At 39.0% G+C, this 18,414-nt stretch overlaps 1 protein-coding gene across 1 annotated transcript in view; it reads left to right on the top strand.

Annotated features, from left to right (window-relative positions):
* Positions 1 to 1,372: 1,372 nt before the first annotated feature.
* Positions 1,373 to 18,414, top strand: part of LOC116458371 (uncharacterized) — a 92,007-nt gene continuing 74,965 nt past the window's right edge. The window contains exons 1-20 of the mRNA XM_032137991.2: positions 1,373 to 1,576; positions 1,675 to 1,818; positions 3,798 to 3,954; positions 5,164 to 5,191; positions 5,275 to 5,389; positions 5,488 to 5,580; positions 6,119 to 6,182; positions 6,306 to 6,404; positions 8,547 to 8,650; positions 9,177 to 9,315; positions 9,679 to 9,797; positions 9,887 to 10,036; positions 11,409 to 11,579; positions 11,702 to 12,011; positions 12,638 to 12,714; positions 13,881 to 13,968; positions 14,056 to 14,173; positions 15,614 to 15,737; positions 15,825 to 15,961; positions 17,357 to 17,726. Of these exons, the coding sequence (XP_031993882.1) occupies positions 1,373 to 1,576; positions 1,675 to 1,818; positions 3,798 to 3,954; positions 5,164 to 5,191; positions 5,275 to 5,389; positions 5,488 to 5,580; positions 6,119 to 6,182; positions 6,306 to 6,404; positions 8,547 to 8,650; positions 9,177 to 9,315; positions 9,679 to 9,797; positions 9,887 to 10,036; positions 11,409 to 11,579; positions 11,702 to 12,011; positions 12,638 to 12,714; positions 13,881 to 13,968; positions 14,056 to 14,173; positions 15,614 to 15,737; positions 15,825 to 15,961; positions 17,357 to 17,726 (2,811 nt within the window). The remainder of the gene's footprint in view (positions 1,577 to 1,674; positions 1,819 to 3,797; positions 3,955 to 5,163; positions 5,192 to 5,274; positions 5,390 to 5,487; positions 5,581 to 6,118; positions 6,183 to 6,305; positions 6,405 to 8,546; positions 8,651 to 9,176; positions 9,316 to 9,678; positions 9,798 to 9,886; positions 10,037 to 11,408; positions 11,580 to 11,701; positions 12,012 to 12,637; positions 12,715 to 13,880; positions 13,969 to 14,055; positions 14,174 to 15,613; positions 15,738 to 15,824; positions 15,962 to 17,356; positions 17,727 to 18,414) is intronic.

Genomic DNA, 18,414 nt, shown 5'->3' with positions numbered 1-18,414 from the left:
TCAGAAAGTGCTTGTCTCAGTAAATACCCTCTAACAACTGTGCTTCAGGAAAGGGGTGAGAAAAGGAGGACTGTCCTTTCAGGACAATGCACACATCCTCATTTACGGCTCAAGCATTGGTGGGGTGACATTTGAGAAGGGGAATCGCTTTGAATAAATATATTGTCTGTGCAGGAAAAAAAGTGTCTACCCTCAGATTCCCTGGCTAAAAATCTCAAATTTGATAAAAATCTATCCTGCTGTTAGAATTCATTTAGTAAACATAATATCCAACAATGTAAAATGGAAGACAATCCTTCCTTTAAACTTCTTAAAGCCCTTGTAAAAAGTCGCCTTACACAATGCTGAGTGCTGTGACATTTTTCGTATATATAATAGAGGTATTAATCTGCCCTCCCACCACTTACTGCATTTCTAAAGGGAGAGACTAGGAGAGATGATTCAAATGAGTTTCACGTAATTTGATCATGTAATGACTGCGGTAGAATTATTTGCCAAACCTTTCATTCTACTGATACCACTGGCAATCTACAGATCACATAGAATGGAGCAAACAGGGCCTGCATGCTTCAAAGGAAAATTTGGAATAGTAAAGGGAGCCCTTAGATGTAGAAGAATGAGGTTAACGTTGGCTACTGCTTTTATCCTTAATTAGTTTAAGGGGGTTAAACTGATGAACTGTATTTAATATGCAAAAAATTATGTCAGAGAAACTATACTAAGCACCTAACCTAAAAGAAAAAAAGGTAAACAAAATTATAATCTCCAATAAGCCACTGAACTTGAACAACTCTGGCTGAACAGGTAAAGGAGGAAATAAAGTTCTTCTACATTACATTCAAGACATGGAATTTTGTGACATAATACATGACATCTTATATATAAATGGTAGCCTGAACAATTTCAAATTACTTTCTCAGTCATCATTTAAACCTCTTTTTCGAAGTATCTTCACCATATATCATGGGCTGTGAATTTAGAGAGGCAGAATTTATAATCCCTATTCTAAAGATGGAGTCACTTAGGCTCAAAAAAATCAAGTGACATACCCAAGATCACAAGCTACTTGACAGCAGCACTAGACTGTAACTCAGTTCCCAATGAGAATGTGAGTCTTGGAGGATGAAATAAGACAATGGATGCAAAGCCCTAAATACGGTATTGGGTACACAGACACCACCTGATGCATTTTCATTCTTGTGATTATGTTTGTCTCAGTAACTATAGTATGGTGAACAGTAGACCTGTCTAGTGGAATTTCCAACTGGGCCTATGAAATACAATAAATATTAAGATTTATTGGTATACATGGCCATCCAGACTCTCTAATGTGAAAGTTTTATTTCCTTTAGGACCTCTGAGTTCAGCAGCCATGAGTGCAGACTCAGAATTGGCTGTTTTTGGGGAGGCTGCTCCTTTCCTCCGAAAGTCTGAAAAGGAGCGCATTGAGGCCCAGAATAGGCCCTTTGATGCCAAAACATCTGTCTTTGTGGCGGAGCCCAAAGAATCCTTTGTCAAAGGGACCATCCAGAGCAGAGAAGGAGGAAAAGTGACGGTGAAGACTGAGGGAGGAGCGGTGAGTAGAATCCCAGGAGCTTCCCACATTTTATTGACTTTTGTTGTTGTTGTTTGGTCACTCAATTAATGTAAACGGTTATCTTTCCTGTTTATCAGACTCTGACAGTGAAGGATGATCAGGTCTTCCCCATGAACCCTCCCAAATATGACAAGATCGAGGACATGGCCATGATGACTCATCTGCATGAGCCTGCTGTGCTGTACAACCTCAAAGAGCGTTATGCAGCCTGGATGATCTACGTGAGTGTCCCCTGCCAGTGCTCTGTACGATCATCCTCATGTACCCTACCATCCCACTTCTTCCACTGAGCATAAACAGGTCACAGGTAGTGACCCATTTCACTTTCATTGTAGCATAACTAGTTAAAAGGCTTCATGATCGCTATTGTAAAGCACAGCTCAACAGCCAGCACTTCCTTGTTTTCCCATCCAAAGCTGGGGAAGGCCACTGTCCATGTTGACTGGGTTTGCCCAGAAACCCTTCAACAGGCATTTGAGCAGTTACTGCTTATATTTCAATCACAGGTAATTTTCCCCATTCCTTTTCCCCACTTCAGCCACAGAATCATCCAGAGTGAAAAGATAAACATGTTTTAACACTTTAAACTATTTTAATTTTTTTTTTTTGAGACAGCGTCTCGCTCTGTGTCCCAGGCTGGAGTGCAGTGGTGCGATCTCAGCTCACTGTAACCTCTGCCTCGTGGGTTCAAGCGATTCTTCTGCCTCAGCCTCCAGAGTAGCTGGGATTACAGGCATATGCCACCATGCCTGGCTATTTTTTTTGTGTGTGTGTGTATTTTTTTTAGCAGAGACAGAGTTTCACTATGTTGCCCAGACTGGTCTCGAACTCCTGGGCTCAAATGATCTGCCTGCCTTGGCCTCCCAAAGTGCTGGGATTACAGGCATGAGCCATCATGCCTGGCCTAAAATGTTTTTTTTTTTTTTTTTTTGAAAAAAACAAATTTCACTCATTTTGACTCCCCTGAAATAACAGCAATTTTTATCTGTGTGTTCTGGTCCCTTCTATCTGGAATGTCACCTCCTCAATGAAACCTCTCCCACTTCCCCAAGCAGTGAGATGTTCTGTCCTTTCATTTCTGTCCCTGCCTTAACACTGACCATGTTTCTCCTTGATCATTCATTTACATGACTGTGTCTTACATATACTGGGGATTCCTCAAGGGACATCATCTCATTTATCTGGTCTCATTTATACTGTCTGGCAAAGGCCTGCACATAATAAACATGCAGTAAATATTTTTAAATCAAATTTATTATATTATATTCATATTTTTGCATAGTTTAGCCAGTGCTGTTATTTAGCTAGGCAACACCTATACAAGTGTACCTAGAGTTGATGGTCAGCATCCAGTCTAACTATTTGGTGCCTGTCTTGAACCAATTGTCAAAGATTTTTTAAATCCCCCTATTGTAATCATGATTATATATATATATATATATAATTTCATGTCCTGTTTCCTTATAACTTAAAAACGTTTTGTAAATATTTCCTGAGTGTTGCTGTATACTTTCATGTTTACTTTTTTAAACGCCTGCATCAAATTGTCTTAGAAGATTTACCATAGTTCACCTAACCATTCCCTTACTGTTGGCCACTTAGCTTATGTCCAAATTTATGTTCTCATAAATTTGAATTGTCTTAATGCTGCAAAGAAAATATAAACCATTTCCATAAAACAATAAAAGTTTCATAGAACATGTGTTTAATAACATGTATTTCTTCTTCTGCTATGTACAAATCACTGTGAAAAGCCCTGAGGAGAGCAATAAGAAAGCTGAATTGTAGCCACTTCCCTCAGGATTCTGCTATAACAGTGTTGAACTTGCCAACTGGTTTTCACACTGATGCCTTGAAGAAATAAGAGCACTCACTTAAAGTGCTCCTTTTTGTTAAAATTCAATTAATTTTCAGACCAGCCTGGGCAACAAAGTGAGACTTTAGCTCTACAAAAAGCACATACAAAATTAGCTGGGCGTGGTGATGCATGCCTGTAGTACCAGCTACTTGGAAGGGTGAGGTGGGAGGATTGCTTGAGCCCAGGAGGTTGGGGCTGCAGTGAGCTGAGGTAGCACCACTGCACTCCAGCCTGGGTGACAGAGCAAGACCCTGTCTCAAAAAAACATTTAATTAATAAGTTAATTGCACAAATAACAGGAAAAGTCTTTGGGTACTTATTCTTTCTTTTTCCTTCTCATAGACCTATTCAGGTCTCTTCTGTGTCACTGTCAACCCCTACAAGTGGCTGCCAGTGTACAAGCCCGAGGTAGTGGCTGCCTACCGAGGCAAAAAGCGCCAGGAGGCCCCACCCCACATCTTCTCCATCTCTGACAACGCCTATCAGTTCATGCTGACTGGTGAGTGAGCCGAATGCTTTGCAAGTGCATAAACATTTAGAGCAGAACCATAGGAGAAAGAGACTCGAGGCAATCTCAACACATTCTTTGAGATCATCCCTTTTAGTTGAGGCTGGTGTATTTATGAAGAAGAAGGTCCAGGAAGGGGAGAAAGGCTGATTTGTAATCCATAATATTACATAATTGCTAATGATCTCTTAAACTTTGAAAAGGTCAACAGAGGCTGGCCATGGTTAGTTAGTATACTTTTGAATGACTCAGAAACTCAAATAAATTTGAGCAAAAATACAAATATTTCTGTGTATGTATACACACACATACACTCATGCACACACAATCACACATACAAACTGTGTCTCCGTTACTATGAGCCAAAAAACGGAAGAGTAAAACTTGTCTCTGTAGTTTTAGCCTCAGCATCCTAAATTGTGACAGATTAAACAGTTCTCTCTATATGAAGGATGGCACAATGCTATCGCCCTTTGCCCAGAACCAAACTGAACAGGCTCCAGATTTAAGGTGTATTTGGTATTAAGACAGGTAGATGTTGAATCTGCTTCCTACAATATAGTCTTGGCTAGACCAATCTAAACTACTTGTGGCACCTTGAGAAGGGGCTTAGAGAATTCCTGTTCAGACAGTAAAACATCAAAACAAAATTTTACCTTTTCCTAAAAATATGACCGAAGCCATATTTCTAAAGCTATCACCTTTACTGTACTTAGTCCTTTTCACACACTAAAAATATCTCTAATGCTCATTCTTCATTACGTCTTGCACCCATAATATATACATCCCTAACTTAAATCATCATCTAAACCTGACCAAAGAGCCAAGTCTACTTTCGGTGTTTATTTAGTGATAGAGTATTAAAAAGAAAAAGTCTGGTGCTTCAGGAATACACAGCCATGTGGTCATCACTTATAGAGTGGCATTCAAACATTTTCCTTCATCTTAGAATTTTTTTCCTCAAAGGAAATATTTCTTGGAAGATTTGAATATAAAACTGATAAAAGTAGTGGTGTTCTGTTTAAATGGGTGGATGTGTGCTAAAGTTGGGGAGGGAGAAAGTGGTAGGTCTAGAGCCTGCCAAGCCCTAAAGGCTGCAAAGTCCAGACTGAATAATACTAAGTTCATTCCATTTTACTTTACTTATCATTTACAAATATGTAAGGAAACAGTATTAAATGTCTATAATTTCTTTTGTAGACCGAGAGAATCAGTCAATCCTGATCACGTAAGTAGATTTTATGCTTTCTTTACATGGCTGTGATAGCTGCTAGCTTTGAGACCACATCTGATTGAGTTTTGATTTGACAGCGGAGAATCTGGTGCAGGGAAGACTGTGAACACCAAGCGTGTCATCCAGTACTTTGCAACAATTGCAGTTACTGGGGATAAGAAGAAGGAAGAAGTTACTTCTGGCAAAATGCAGGTGAGTCTGATTGTCACAGTCAGAATCCAGGCTCTGTCGGGACTCTCAGGTGGGAAATTCCCAAGCCCCAGATGCAAGGACTGCTCTTGCCTTTGCAGGGGACTCTGGAAGATCAAATCATCAGTGCCAACCCCCTACTGGAGGCCTTTGGCAACGCCAAGACCGTGAGGAATGACAACTCCTCTCGCTTTGTAAGTCTCTTGGACACGCTAATAGATGCTGTTCGCTGGTCAAAATTTATGAGATGTTTGTAATTACATTCTCTGAACCTTTTTCATTCCCATTCTATTACATCATCGTTCTTTCCTTTTCCTCTGAGCATGGAATAACATGGATCAAACCCCATCTTGAAGGATATATGGCGTTTTTCCCTTATCTGTCATGATCTACACTTATTCACAATTTTAAAATTTTTATTTTTAATTTACAAATAATAATTGTACTTATGAAATACAATGTGATGTTTTGATATATGTTATGTGTACATTATGGAATGACTGACATGCTAATTAACGTGTCCATTACTTCACATACTTAATAAATATTTACAATTTTTAAATCAAAGATAAAACTCTTCTACTTAAAAAATAGGAGATACACCTTTTTCTACCTGATACAAATACTCTTTGAATTGATTTAATATTAAAGTACCAGCATCAAAAGTTTTGAATTTCTCAAAGATTTAATATTATATAAAAACAAGGTAGTAATATTAGCTTTTATTTCAAGGGTAAATTCATCAGAATCCACTTTGGCACTACTGGAAAATTGGCATCTGCTGATATTGAAACATGTAAGTGTTCAGATATCTTTAAAATCATTTCTGATTCGTATGATCTAAAAAACTGACCAAAAATCAAATTCACATGTCACATGAATTTTTACAATTTTCCTATTTGTTATTTGTTCCTTCCAGATCTGCTAGAGAAGTCTAGAGTTGTTTTCCAGCTTAAGGCTGAGAGAAGTTATCATATTTTTTATCAAATTACATCGAATAAGAAACCAGAACTAATTGGTAAGAAATGTCATAATTCTTTTCCAGAATTACTGCATCAGTACCTATCAATGCATAGTCCAACCTAGTATTCTATGACTGAATTTTGTCAAGTTTATGTGCCTTTTTATTTTTTAAATAGCTTTGTGAGTTTGGCAAAAATTTATATGTGCTCATTAGAAAAATTCAAAGGAAAGCAAAAGGAAACCTGAAAATAACATCTCTGATTCCTACTACTATGAAATAACCACCATGAACACTTGGATGAATATCTCTCTAGTCATTTTCTGTATACATATCTCTACATATAGATACATACATACAATTTTCATTACTGAAATCATGGTTACATGCTCTCCTGTAATCTACTTTTTTACTGAGCAATTATGTATCATAGCTTTTTCCGTGTCACTAAATATAGCTCCACATCATTATTTCCAATGGTTGCATAGTGTTCTATTCTAGAAATAAGCACAATTTACTTAACCATACCCTCTTTACGGATAGATTATTTCCAGTTCTGGATTGTATATAATCAACACTATAGTGATACAACTTTTCCCATTATGTAATTATCCTCTTTGGATTACAATAGTTTTGTTTGTTTGTTGAGATGGAGTCTCACTTTGTTGTCCAGGCCAGAGTGCAATGGAGCAATCTCAGCTCATGGCAACCTCTACCTCCCAGGTTCAAGTGATTCTCCCTGCCCTAGCCTCCCAAGTAGCTGGGATTACAGACATGCGCCACCATGCCTGGCTAATATTTGTGTTTTAGTAGAGATGGGGTTTCACCATGTTGTCCAGGCTGGTCTCGAACTCCTGACCTCAGGTGATCCACCCACCTTGGCCTCCCAAAGTGATGGGATTATGGGCATGAGACACTGTAACCAGCCATTTTTTTTTTAAAATAAGGATTTATAAAAGCACCATGACATCAACTTCAAGGTGTTCGCGATGGTGCCTAATATCCTTTAAACCCCTCTCCAGTGCCCGTCAGTCATCAACCAAGCATCATGTGATATCGGGGGAACCCGCCCCCGATAATTCAACGTTATTTCACATAGGTTCTTTTCTATTTCCTAAGTGTTGGCCGGTCTGAGAAATAAAGGGAAAGAGTACAAAAGAGAGAAATTTTAAAGCTGGGTATCTGGGGGAGACATCACACGTCGGCAGATTCCGTGATGTCCCCCAAGCCACAAAACCAGCAAGTTTTTATTAGTGATTTTCAAAGGGGAGGGAGTATATGAATAGAGTGTGGGTCACAGAGATCACATGCTTCACAAGGTAATAAAATATCACAAGGCAAATGGAGGCAGGGTGAGATCACAGGACCGGGGCGAAATTAAAATTGCTAATAAAGTTTTGGGCATGCATTATCATTGATAACATCTTATCAGGAGGTAGGGTTTGAGAGCAGACAACCGGTCTGACTAAAATTTACTAGGCAGGATTTCCTCGTCCTAATAGGCCTGGGAGCGCTAAAGGAGACCAGGCTTATTTCAACTCTTATCTGCAACTGTAAAAGACAAACATTCCCAGAGCAGCCATTTTAGAGAACTCCTCCTAGGAACGCATACTCTTTCTCAGGGCTGTTCCTTGCTGAGAAAAAGAATTCAGAGATATTTCTCCTATTTGCTTTTGAAAGAAGAGAAATATGGCTGTGTTCCACCCGGCTCTCAGGCAGCCAGACCTAATGGCTATCTCCCTTGTTCCCTGAACATTGCTGTTATCCTGTTCTTTTTTCAAGGCGCCCAGATTTCATATTTTTAAACACACATGCTTTACAAACAATTTGTGCAGTTAATGCAATCATCATAGGGTCACAAGGCAACACGCATCCTCAGCTTATGAAGAAGATGGGATTAAGAGATTAAAGACAGGCATAGGAAATCACAAGAGTATTGATTGGGGAAGTGATAAATGTCCACGAAATCATCACAATTTATGTTCAGAGAATGCAGTAATTACAAAAGTATTAATTTGGGGAACTAATAAATGTCCATGAAATCTTCACAATTTATGTTCTTCTGCCATGGCTTCAGCCGGTCCCTCTGTTTGGGGTCCCTGAGTTCCCATAATATAGTGCCTCACAATTTGTCTAGAAATCTCTTGTTTTAATGAAGAAGATAATTATGCTTATCTTTGTTCTGTTTCCTGTACTTAGAAATGCTTCTGATTACCACAAACCCATATGATTACCCATTTGTCAGTCAAGGGGAGATCAGTGTGGCCAGCATCGATGATCAGGAAGAACTGATGGCCACAGATGTAAGTAGAACACAAGAAAATTGGAATTATTATGGTGGGTCAGAGTAATGGTGATCCAGATAAATATTCAGTGTCTAGTGGAAATGGCAAAGGAAGATTCCAGGATGCAAATGGACATGCCCCTTGGAGTCAAATGAAAAGAGTATGATGTGCCCCTATAGCATTTTACTTACCCCTTACATTCTTCCAAAGATCTATCATTTCTGAAAATTTCTAAACTATTTTTTTTTTTTGCAATTGACTTGCATTAGATTCCTACCATCTCTCAATATAACAAGTTCCTTAGATTTACTATCCTTGTTCTCTGTCCTAAGTTCCCGTTTTGAATCTTCAGAGGGTATGCACCTATAATTCTAATGCTCTGTGCTGGCCTTTGGTTGACCAACTCTCTATATACCCAATCTAAGGGGTTCTTTGTCTCCCATTAGTATTGGTAGTTTCCTCAGGCCAGCAATGGGAATGTGCAGTATTAACAGTAAGCGTGTAGATCACAACCTAACAGCTATCCTATTGGTTATATTGACAGAGTGCTATTGATATTTTGGGCTTTACTAATGAAGAAAAGGTCTCCATTTACAAGCTCACGGGGGCTGTGATGCATTATGGGAACCTGAAATTTAAGCAAAAGCAGCGTGAGGAGCAAGCAGAGCCAGATGGCACAGAAGGTATCAACTAAGTCACCCCCATGATTTTGCATTTGTTTGAAAATCACATTCTTAACTTGTTACCCAGGAATTTTCCTAGGGAAGGTAAATTCACTTTTAAGAATTAAGTTTTAAAGTATATGTATACCTAAATAATGTGCAATGGAAAACATAAGCACTAGGTAGATGTTTCCTATAATTATTGAAGTTCTTTAGGGCAAACTACCCCATAATCAAAAACTTGAACTTAATGAACAAATGGGTGAGGATACTCAGAAAGAGATATTTGAAACACTGCACAGAATACTTGTAGTTTAAAAAATATTTTTAAGGAAGTGGGTTTCTTTGGGCCACAATAACATTGTTCCTCTTTCTTCTTTTTAGTTGCTGACAAGGCAGCCTACCTCCAGAGTCTGAACTCTGCAGATCTGCTCAAAGCTCTCTGCTACCCCAGGGTCAAGGTCGGCAATGAGTACGTCACCAAAGGCCAGACTGTAGAACAGGTAGGTGCATAATTCAAATTAACTGCCAGGGATGAAAACATTTTCACAGGCCTCTAATAACATTGAGAGTTATAATTTTGTCTTTTAAGGTGACCAACGCAGTAGGTGCTCTGGCCAAAGCCGTCTATGAGAAGATGTTCTTGTGGATGGTCACCCGCATCAACCAGCAGCTGGACACCAAGCAACCCAGGCAGTACTTCATCGGGGTCTTGGACATTGCTGGTTTTGAGATTTTTGATGTGAGTTTGTAGCTGGTTGGTGAGAGGATTTTACAGTAAGGCAATGGAAATATCTATATGAAGGAATTAGTGAAGACTATGACCTTTTCTTACCACTGTCGAAATTATTTTAAGTCTTAAAAGAGTGTAACTGGGCAGTTATTGTAGTACCAATTCCACTTCTATAAAAAACAACAATGCACTTAATAAGGACTCCCCAACTTGTTATATGATACAAAGAGAGTTCTGAATTAGCTTAGTATAGTGGGATTGAAGGTCTATTTTAAGAAATACTTAGAGACAATAAGAGCTGAGAAACGTTAATAATTTAGAGTCAGCAGTAACAAATGCAATTAGCTTTTCAGACTCATTAGTATGATATCATGAAATAAAAATTCATATTTGATTATGAAATATATTTTTCTTGATTATAGTTTTCAAGAAGTTTATTTTTTTTTTCTAATTATACAAGCAAAACTTAGGGCATTGCAGAGGATATAGAAGGTCCCAAGGAAAAAGATTCCACATAATTCTACTATTTATATATAATGTTAACATTTTGGTGATTTTTTTTGTTTTGTTTTGTTTTGAGACGGAGTCTCACTCTGTCACCCAGGCTGGAGTGCAGTGGCGTGATCTCGGCTCACTGCAAGCTCCGCCTCCTGGGTTCACGCCATTCTCCTGCCTCAGCCTCCCGAGTAGCTGGGACTACAGGCGCCTGCCACCACACCTGGCTAGTTTTTTTGTATTTTTTTTTAGTAGAGACGAGGTTTCACCATGTTAGCCAGAATGGTCTCGATCTTCTGACCTCATGATCCACCCGCCTTGGCCTCCCAAAGTGCTGTTCGGGGAATTTTTAAAAATACAAATGTATATTGTCATACTTTATATAATACTTGGTATCTGGATCTTTTTTTTTCATTTCACATTAAAGAATAACAGGGGTGGCAAATTATTGTTCACTTGCCATGCTGACCATGTGATTGCCACGCAAGATAGACTCCTCCCAGCCAGCTTCTCATGGGTTGCAAGTTGGCTCCTAAATGAGTCAACAGAAAACTGTAAACCTTCTGGAAAATGTAGAAGATAATGGGAATAAACACAGGATGATTACGTAGGTACTCAGGAAAATACCTGAATAAACTTAAGCAAATGCAGGAAAAGAATATCATAATGGTAGGATTTTCTACAAAATGACAGGAGAAAAATAGTAGCTTCCACATGCCCTCAAACCTTCCATACTTTTCACCTTTTATTTCAAAGTCTCTTTAACCCAGTGATTTTAACATCTGTAATATAAAGGCTCTTGGACACATTTTTAAAATGGAAAATTCTGTATTTTAAAAAATACTCAATTTGCTTAAGTGAGAAGTAAACATATCTATTTACTTAGTTCAACAGCCTGGAGCAGCTGTGCATCAACTTCACCAATGAGAAACTGCAACAGTTTTTCAACCACCACATGTTCGTGCTGGAGCAGGAGGAGTACAAGAAGGAAGGCATCGAGTGGACGTTCATCGACTTCGGGATGGACCTGGCTGCCTGCATCGAGCTCATCGAGAAGGTTGGTTTTGCATTTCCAAAACCATATTTTGTGGCAACTATATTATTCACTGCTTTTTATTTTAATTCTATAGACAGAAAAAAAAATAGAACTACAATTTTGTGTTGTGATCTGCTTTTTAGCCTATGGGCATCTTCTCCATCCTGGAAGAGGAGTGCATGTTCCCTAAGGCAACAGACACCTCCTTCAAGAACAAGCTGTATGACCAGCACCTGGGCAAGTCTGCCAACTTCCAGAAGCCCAAGGTGGTCAAAGGCAAGGCCGAGGCCCACTTCTCTCTGATTCACTATGCTGGCGTTGTGGACTACAACATTACTGGCTGGCTGGAGAAGAACAAGGACCCCCTGAATGAGACCGTGGTTGGACTGTACCAGAAGTCTGCAATGAAAACTCTAGCTCACCTCTTCTCTGGGGCTCAAACTGCTGAAGGAGGTAATGCTCAAATGTTAATAATACTCTCTAGGTATTACAAAATGTGATGTTAAATTGAAGCTAGTGATCTCTTAGGCCTGGCAGAAGGGTTGCAGACCAAGCCCCTAGTTCCTCCAAGTATTGAATAGATAGGCAGCCTTGTAATTACGCATCTGTGGCTCACTCCACTACTGACAGGAGCCCTATTGCAGAGTCAGAGAGAATTATCAGGCTCTCAACCAATGAAAAGCGTCAGCTTCTACGATTCTCTCCTACTTCTTCCTCCACATCTGCAGGATATATGGAGTATCTGAGGGTATAAATCTTAGGCAACAGAGTGACAAACTTCCACCTCTCAGTACTAGCTTCTGTTGATGATTTTTGAAGTTAGCTCCCCACATGTCCTAATATTAGGGAATCCCTCTCTATACGGTCAGGTGAATATCCCTGGCCTCATTTCCCACTGGAGAAAGAATCACAGATAAGTGGCTGCAAACTTAGTTGAAAAATAAGATTCATTCAGGCTCAATCAGAGAGGCCAGCTAGGTAGAAAAAAGGCTCCACTTGATGAACACAGAAATCAGCAAATAGGCAAGAAATAGCCCTGCCAATTCAAAACTGTATTTCTTTTCTTCCTTTTTCTTCAGAGGGAGCTGGTGGAGGGGCCAAGAAAGGTGGTAAGAAGAAGGGCTCTTCTTTCCAGACAGTGTCTGCCCTTTTCAGAGTAAGGAAGAAATTGTTTTTGACATTCTCCAATTACTTTGGGATTTTTTTTTTACATGGGTCTGTTTTTCTGAACTTCTATTTTTGTCGTAAGGATATATTTATCTATTCGTATACTAATATCACGTTACATTTATTAAAATTATTTTGTAATATGCTTTGACATATCGCTGGGCAAAATTCACCTCATCTTTTCTTTTTTTAAATTTATTTTTTATTTCAATAGGTTTTGGGGAACAGGTGGTGTTGGGTTACATGCATAAGTTCTTTAGTGGTGATTTCTGAGATTTTGGTGCACCCATCAACAGAGCAGTGTACACTGTACCCAATGTATAAAATTTGCTTTTAAAAGTACAAGATCATTCCATGAGTAGTTTAGAAAGGGACTGATAGTAACTAGTGACTCTGTTGATCTAACTTTGGAAAGAAGGGATTTAAATTACTCAGAAATTATTAGTTCACTTTTCATGCTAAGTCAAATAATAAGAAATATTTTATAGAAAATTTTATAGACCACAATACTCTGGCATTCATAATCTAGCTGAGCCATGAAAAAGAGCAATGACATGAACTCAGAGAGACTAAAAGACATCAGTATGGCTAATGAACTCATGAATTCTAGCAGCAAATCTGCAGTGCAGCTAATATAGTATCCTTGCTCTTAATCGAGTCAATTTTCAATTATAATTGGTAGGATTGCTCCCCTGTAGATAATCTCTATCCCCTAAAAATTGATAGAGCTGGAAAAGAGGAGCTGTATTATAAGGAAAATGTCCAAATGTGGTGCAGGCTTCCATTTCCTTATTGGAGAACTATAGAATTTATTAGAAGAAAGAGCGATCATCTCACATGGGAAGGCAATGGCCTTGTAAATGTATGTGTATGGTCAGGGACCAGGGTAGGAAGGATGGTGTTGGTATAAACTGAAAAGAAGCACACGCCAGGGTGCTTTCCTTGTTCTGTGTGTAACTCCCGGAAACTCAAGTGCAGAAAGATCTATTGAGGAGGAAAGTGCATCTCAGAAGGAGCATTCAAAGTGTTGCCTTATATGAACACAGTCCATACTGGTCATTCAACTCAGCTATAGATATTGATTTTATAGACACCAATGACTGCTCATATCCATGTCTAGAACCTAAAATGACAGGATTTCTCCTGATTTTACAGGAGAATTTGAACAAGCTGATGACCAACCTCAGGAGTACCCATCCTCACTTTGTGAGGTGTATCATCCCCAATGAGACAAAAACTCCTGGTAAGAAGTTCTATAATGAAAGTGCAAAGGATGACTGCCACACCTCCTTTTCAACAGCTCTGCAGTGAAATAAATATGAATTTTTAGGTGCCATGGAGCATGAACTTGTCCTGCACCAGCTGAGGTGTAACGGTGTGCTGGAAGGCATCCGCATCTGTAGGAAAGGATTTCCAAGCAGAATCCTTTATGCAGACTTCAAACAGAGGTCAGTTTCTCCTGATTATGGTGTATTCTGAAGTTTAATATGAACAAGTTTAATGCAAGCAAAACAATTTAGTGAAACATATGCCTCTACTTGTTAGTTTTGTCGCAAAAAGAAGTAAAAAAATTACAAGTCTCAAGTCTCGAACACTTTTGTTTTGAGACAAAGTCTTGCTCTGTCGCCCAGGCTGGAATGCAATGGCGTGATCTCAGCTCACTGCCACCTCTGCCTCCTGGGTTCAAGCGATTCTCCTGCCTCAGTCTCCCAAGTAACTGAGACTACAGGCATACGCCACCACACCCAGCTAATTTTTGCATTTTTAGTACAGATGGGGTTTCACCATGTTGGCCAGGCTAGTCTCAAACTCCTGACCTTAGGTCTTCCGCCAGCCTTGGTCTCCAAAAGTTTGGGGATTACAGGCATGAGCCACCATGCCCAGCCTCAAATACTTTTAAAATATAAATATATAACATTTTAAGCACCTTGTGGAATTTTCATTGGATTTACCAGGCACTTGGCTTAGCTCATAGATGTACACGTTAACTCCAATAATAATTAAGAATGACCTTTTTGAGTGCTTAATATGTTTAGATTATCTTGTTTAATCCTTGCAAAAACACAGTAGAGGTAGGTACTATTAAGACTTCACTTTATAGATGAATAAGCTGAGGCTCAGGGAGATTAAGGTACTTGCCCAAAGTCACAGTTATTAAGTGGTTGAGTTAGAAACTCTTCCATACAAACATAGCTATTCATTTTCTGTCATTTCCTTTGGTATCATCTATGTTCGTCTTTTTCTCTCACATATTAGACTCCCAGGGTTTCCCGGAGGCAGAGGGAACATGTCACAATGACTGTTCCTCGGGTCCCTTTTCTCTTCTCTAGATAAGCCCATCTTGAGAATTAAAGAAAAGGCAGAGGTGGGGAAGGACTGGGTAGCAGCTGCTAGGAGCTGATCTCTCCCAGGTCTGTGTCAGGTGGCACTGACAGAGGATTCCAGGGCTCAAGATCCAAAGCATGTCTAAGTTTGATTTTAGGTGATTAGGATAGTTGCAAATACCTAAAGTGTACTGTCTACCAAATTCTTCAATGAAAAGTAACTCTCTTGGATTCAGGGCCTTAAAAAGTAAATGCATCTAGTAAAGATAACACATTACATTTTATTGGTTAAGCATACCATAATGTGTGCCTTTCTTAAGGCAGAACCCTTTCCTAAGAACAGGGTCTGATGAGATAGAAAGGAAAGTTGCAACTGCGAGGGAAAGGCAAATGGAGTAAAAATTGGTTGCCAAAGGGTTGACCATTCAAATAAACAATGCTCTCCTTGTGAACAAAGAATAATATTTTTTTAAAGCTCTGCTTTAAAAAATGAATCATTTAATGTTTAGCTAGCATTTGTGTCATCAGTAAACTAGTTTTTAAAAGCTATATGTACTTCAACAGATACAAGGTATTAAATGCAAGTGCAATCCCTGAAGGGCAATTCATTGATAGCAAGAAGGCCTCTGAGAAGCTCCTTGCATCCATCGACATTGACCACACCCAGTATAAATTTGGGCACACCAAGGTAATTTTCTGTAAATCCTACCTGATGCTATTCCTGTCCCTTTGAACTTTATTAAAGCTTGTGATCTGCAACTGTTTCCATTCACAGGTTTTTTTCAAAGCTGGTCTTCTGGGGCTCCTAGAGGAGATGCGAGATGACAAGCTGGCCCAGCTGATGACCCGAACTCAGGCCAGGTGCAGAGGGTTCTTGGCAAGAGTGGAGTACCAGAGGATGGTGGAGAGAAGGTATAAAAAATGTTTATTCACATATTCTGTCTTCAAAAACATATTTGAAATGGCTTAGAGTTAAGACTCAGCTTATGATAAGGACACTAAAGAAGAAATGAGTAAGAGTCCTATAATGAAGTGGGAATATACATGTACCAGAAAACTTAAGGAAGGAACCATCACCATCTGATTGTATGGGTAAAAACTTGAGAAGTTAGGTAAGAAGTGTGTACTTCTTATCTAACAAGATAAAATACACCAGTGAGTAAGCAGAAGCAAACTTTTGCCCTAGCACTTGTTTCTAATATGAATTTATTGGACAGATCATTATATAAGGGACATTGACCTGCAAAACAGACAGTATACTCAAGAGTGGTTTTACACAGGCTGAAGAGACAACTTTTTCCCTCTGATCATTTATATTATCAAACTATCATGATTTAAAATATTAGGGGCCATTTATCTGTGAAAGACTTTTTGCAGTAAGTTAACACAATGCATCAGGGAATGTAGCTATTTGGTGACCTAATTTGATGTGAGGACAGAGTTCAAAGACTATAGAGCCAGGTGTCTCAAAGTACAGGATGTATGTGATCAGGACCATTTCTCCACGTTGAGAAAGGCATTTTACACTGCCACCTATACATCTACACATATACATATGTGTATGCAGATATATAAATAATTTCCATGAAGCAAATTTTATTTTTACCACTTGTAATTATGCTAATATTTTCAACTATATTCCATTTCATTAAAAATAATAAATTTTGGTCATGATCCACAATATATATATATTTGGGTAATTGTCTATATATGGGGTAATTAGTTGTAAAAATCATTTAGATGAAAACAAAAGTGGTATTAGAGAATAGAATACAAAATTCACACAACATTAACATATAAAGGCAGAGATTTTCTAAGAAATTCTGAGTTTTTAATATCTCATGCCCCACATACCCCTAAAGAGCTGTGTTCCCCCTTCACTGCCCTTAGTGGTGTTTTAGTAGCAATGTTTGAGAAGCACTGATGTACAGCAAGGCTTCTTAAAGGGTGCTCCTTGGACTTGCAACATCAGCATCTCTTGCAAACTTGTTAAAAGTGCCAATTTTCAGGCTCCACCCTAGATCTTCTGAATCTGAATCTGAATCTATGGAGGTGAGGTTCAGGAGTCAGTATTTTAACAAGCCCTTCAGGTGATTCTTACGCATGCCAAAGTTTGAGAAGCAGTGATGTAGAGAAATGAGTGACCTTAGCAAGACCTTGACCATCTTCCCGAAATAGAATTTTTTTCATCTGCGTGTTTGAAAACAGAGTAGGAACAAGGTGGAGCAGAACCTCCAACTCTCACTGCCAAGCTTTCATCTCATTGCATCAACCACACAATACTAATTTGCATCAATTTAATTTCAGGGAGGCCGTCTTCTGTATCCAGTACAATATCAGATCCTTCATGAATGTCAAGCACTGGCCCTGGATGAAACTCTTCTTCAAGATCAAGCCTCTGCTGAAGAGTGCAGAAACTGAGAAGGAGATGGCCACCATGAAGGAAGAATTTCAGAAAGTTAAAGACGAACTTGCCAAGTCAGAAGCAAAAAGGAAGGAACTGGAAGAAAAGATGGTGACGCTGTTGAAAGAAAAAAATGACTTGCAGCTCCAAGTTCAGGCTGTGAGTTGGAATATCACCCTTGGTATCACTAACCAGGATGCAGGTGCTAGAACTTTGGCCATTGGGGGCCATGAGTTGGGTAATCGCATGGGAGACACTCATTGGAAGGAAAAGGTTAAAACACTCCAATGGCAAGAAAAGGTCCAAACATTCCTCCATTGCGCAGTAACCCCCAACAAACCAGCACCAGGGCAGTGAGGTAGAAATATCCCTCATTTTCCATTGTACACAATTTCATCAAACCACAAGATTTTTGACTTATTTTCTCTTTAAATACGGTCCATAAAAATTATTTTAATATGATACAATCCCAAATAAAATACGAAGGGGAGGACAGCATGGAGAGAGTAATATTTTTCTGAAACTTCCTTGAACTTCTAAATGTCCACGGGTCTTAAATTATAATAGGAACAGCTGACACGTGACAGCACTCTCATCAAATTTTACTGAATTATCGTGTGATATTGATCTCAAAAACTCAGACTCCCTCTTTCTAATCTGTCTCCACAGTCCGTGTCCCATCGTGTCACACCCACATTGCTGCATCAGCACCAAAGTTGCTCAGCCTACTTCCCAATTCTCTCTTCTTCCATCCAGCCTGCTCACTGCCCTCTCCTGAACCAATCATTTTAGAACTGCTTCCATCAACTTCAGACTATAATTTATAAGACTATGTTTTATTTGGAGTGAATTGAATTGGTCTACTTATCATAAAGTCATATTTTTTTCTGTTAAGACTGGTCTCTCTGTCAATGTTGAGCAGTGTAATAACTCCGAGCAGTGTAATAACTCCTTCTAGATT

The sequence above is a fragment of the Hylobates moloch genome, unplaced genomic scaffold (assembly GCF_009828535.3).
Source record: "Hylobates moloch isolate HMO894 unplaced genomic scaffold, HMol_V3 SCAFFOLD_19, whole genome shotgun sequence".
Taxonomy (NCBI): domain Eukaryota; kingdom Metazoa; phylum Chordata; class Mammalia; order Primates; family Hylobatidae; genus Hylobates; species Hylobates moloch.
Note: the sequence above shows the minus strand (reverse complement) of the source record. Positions and strands in the feature narration are given on the sequence as shown.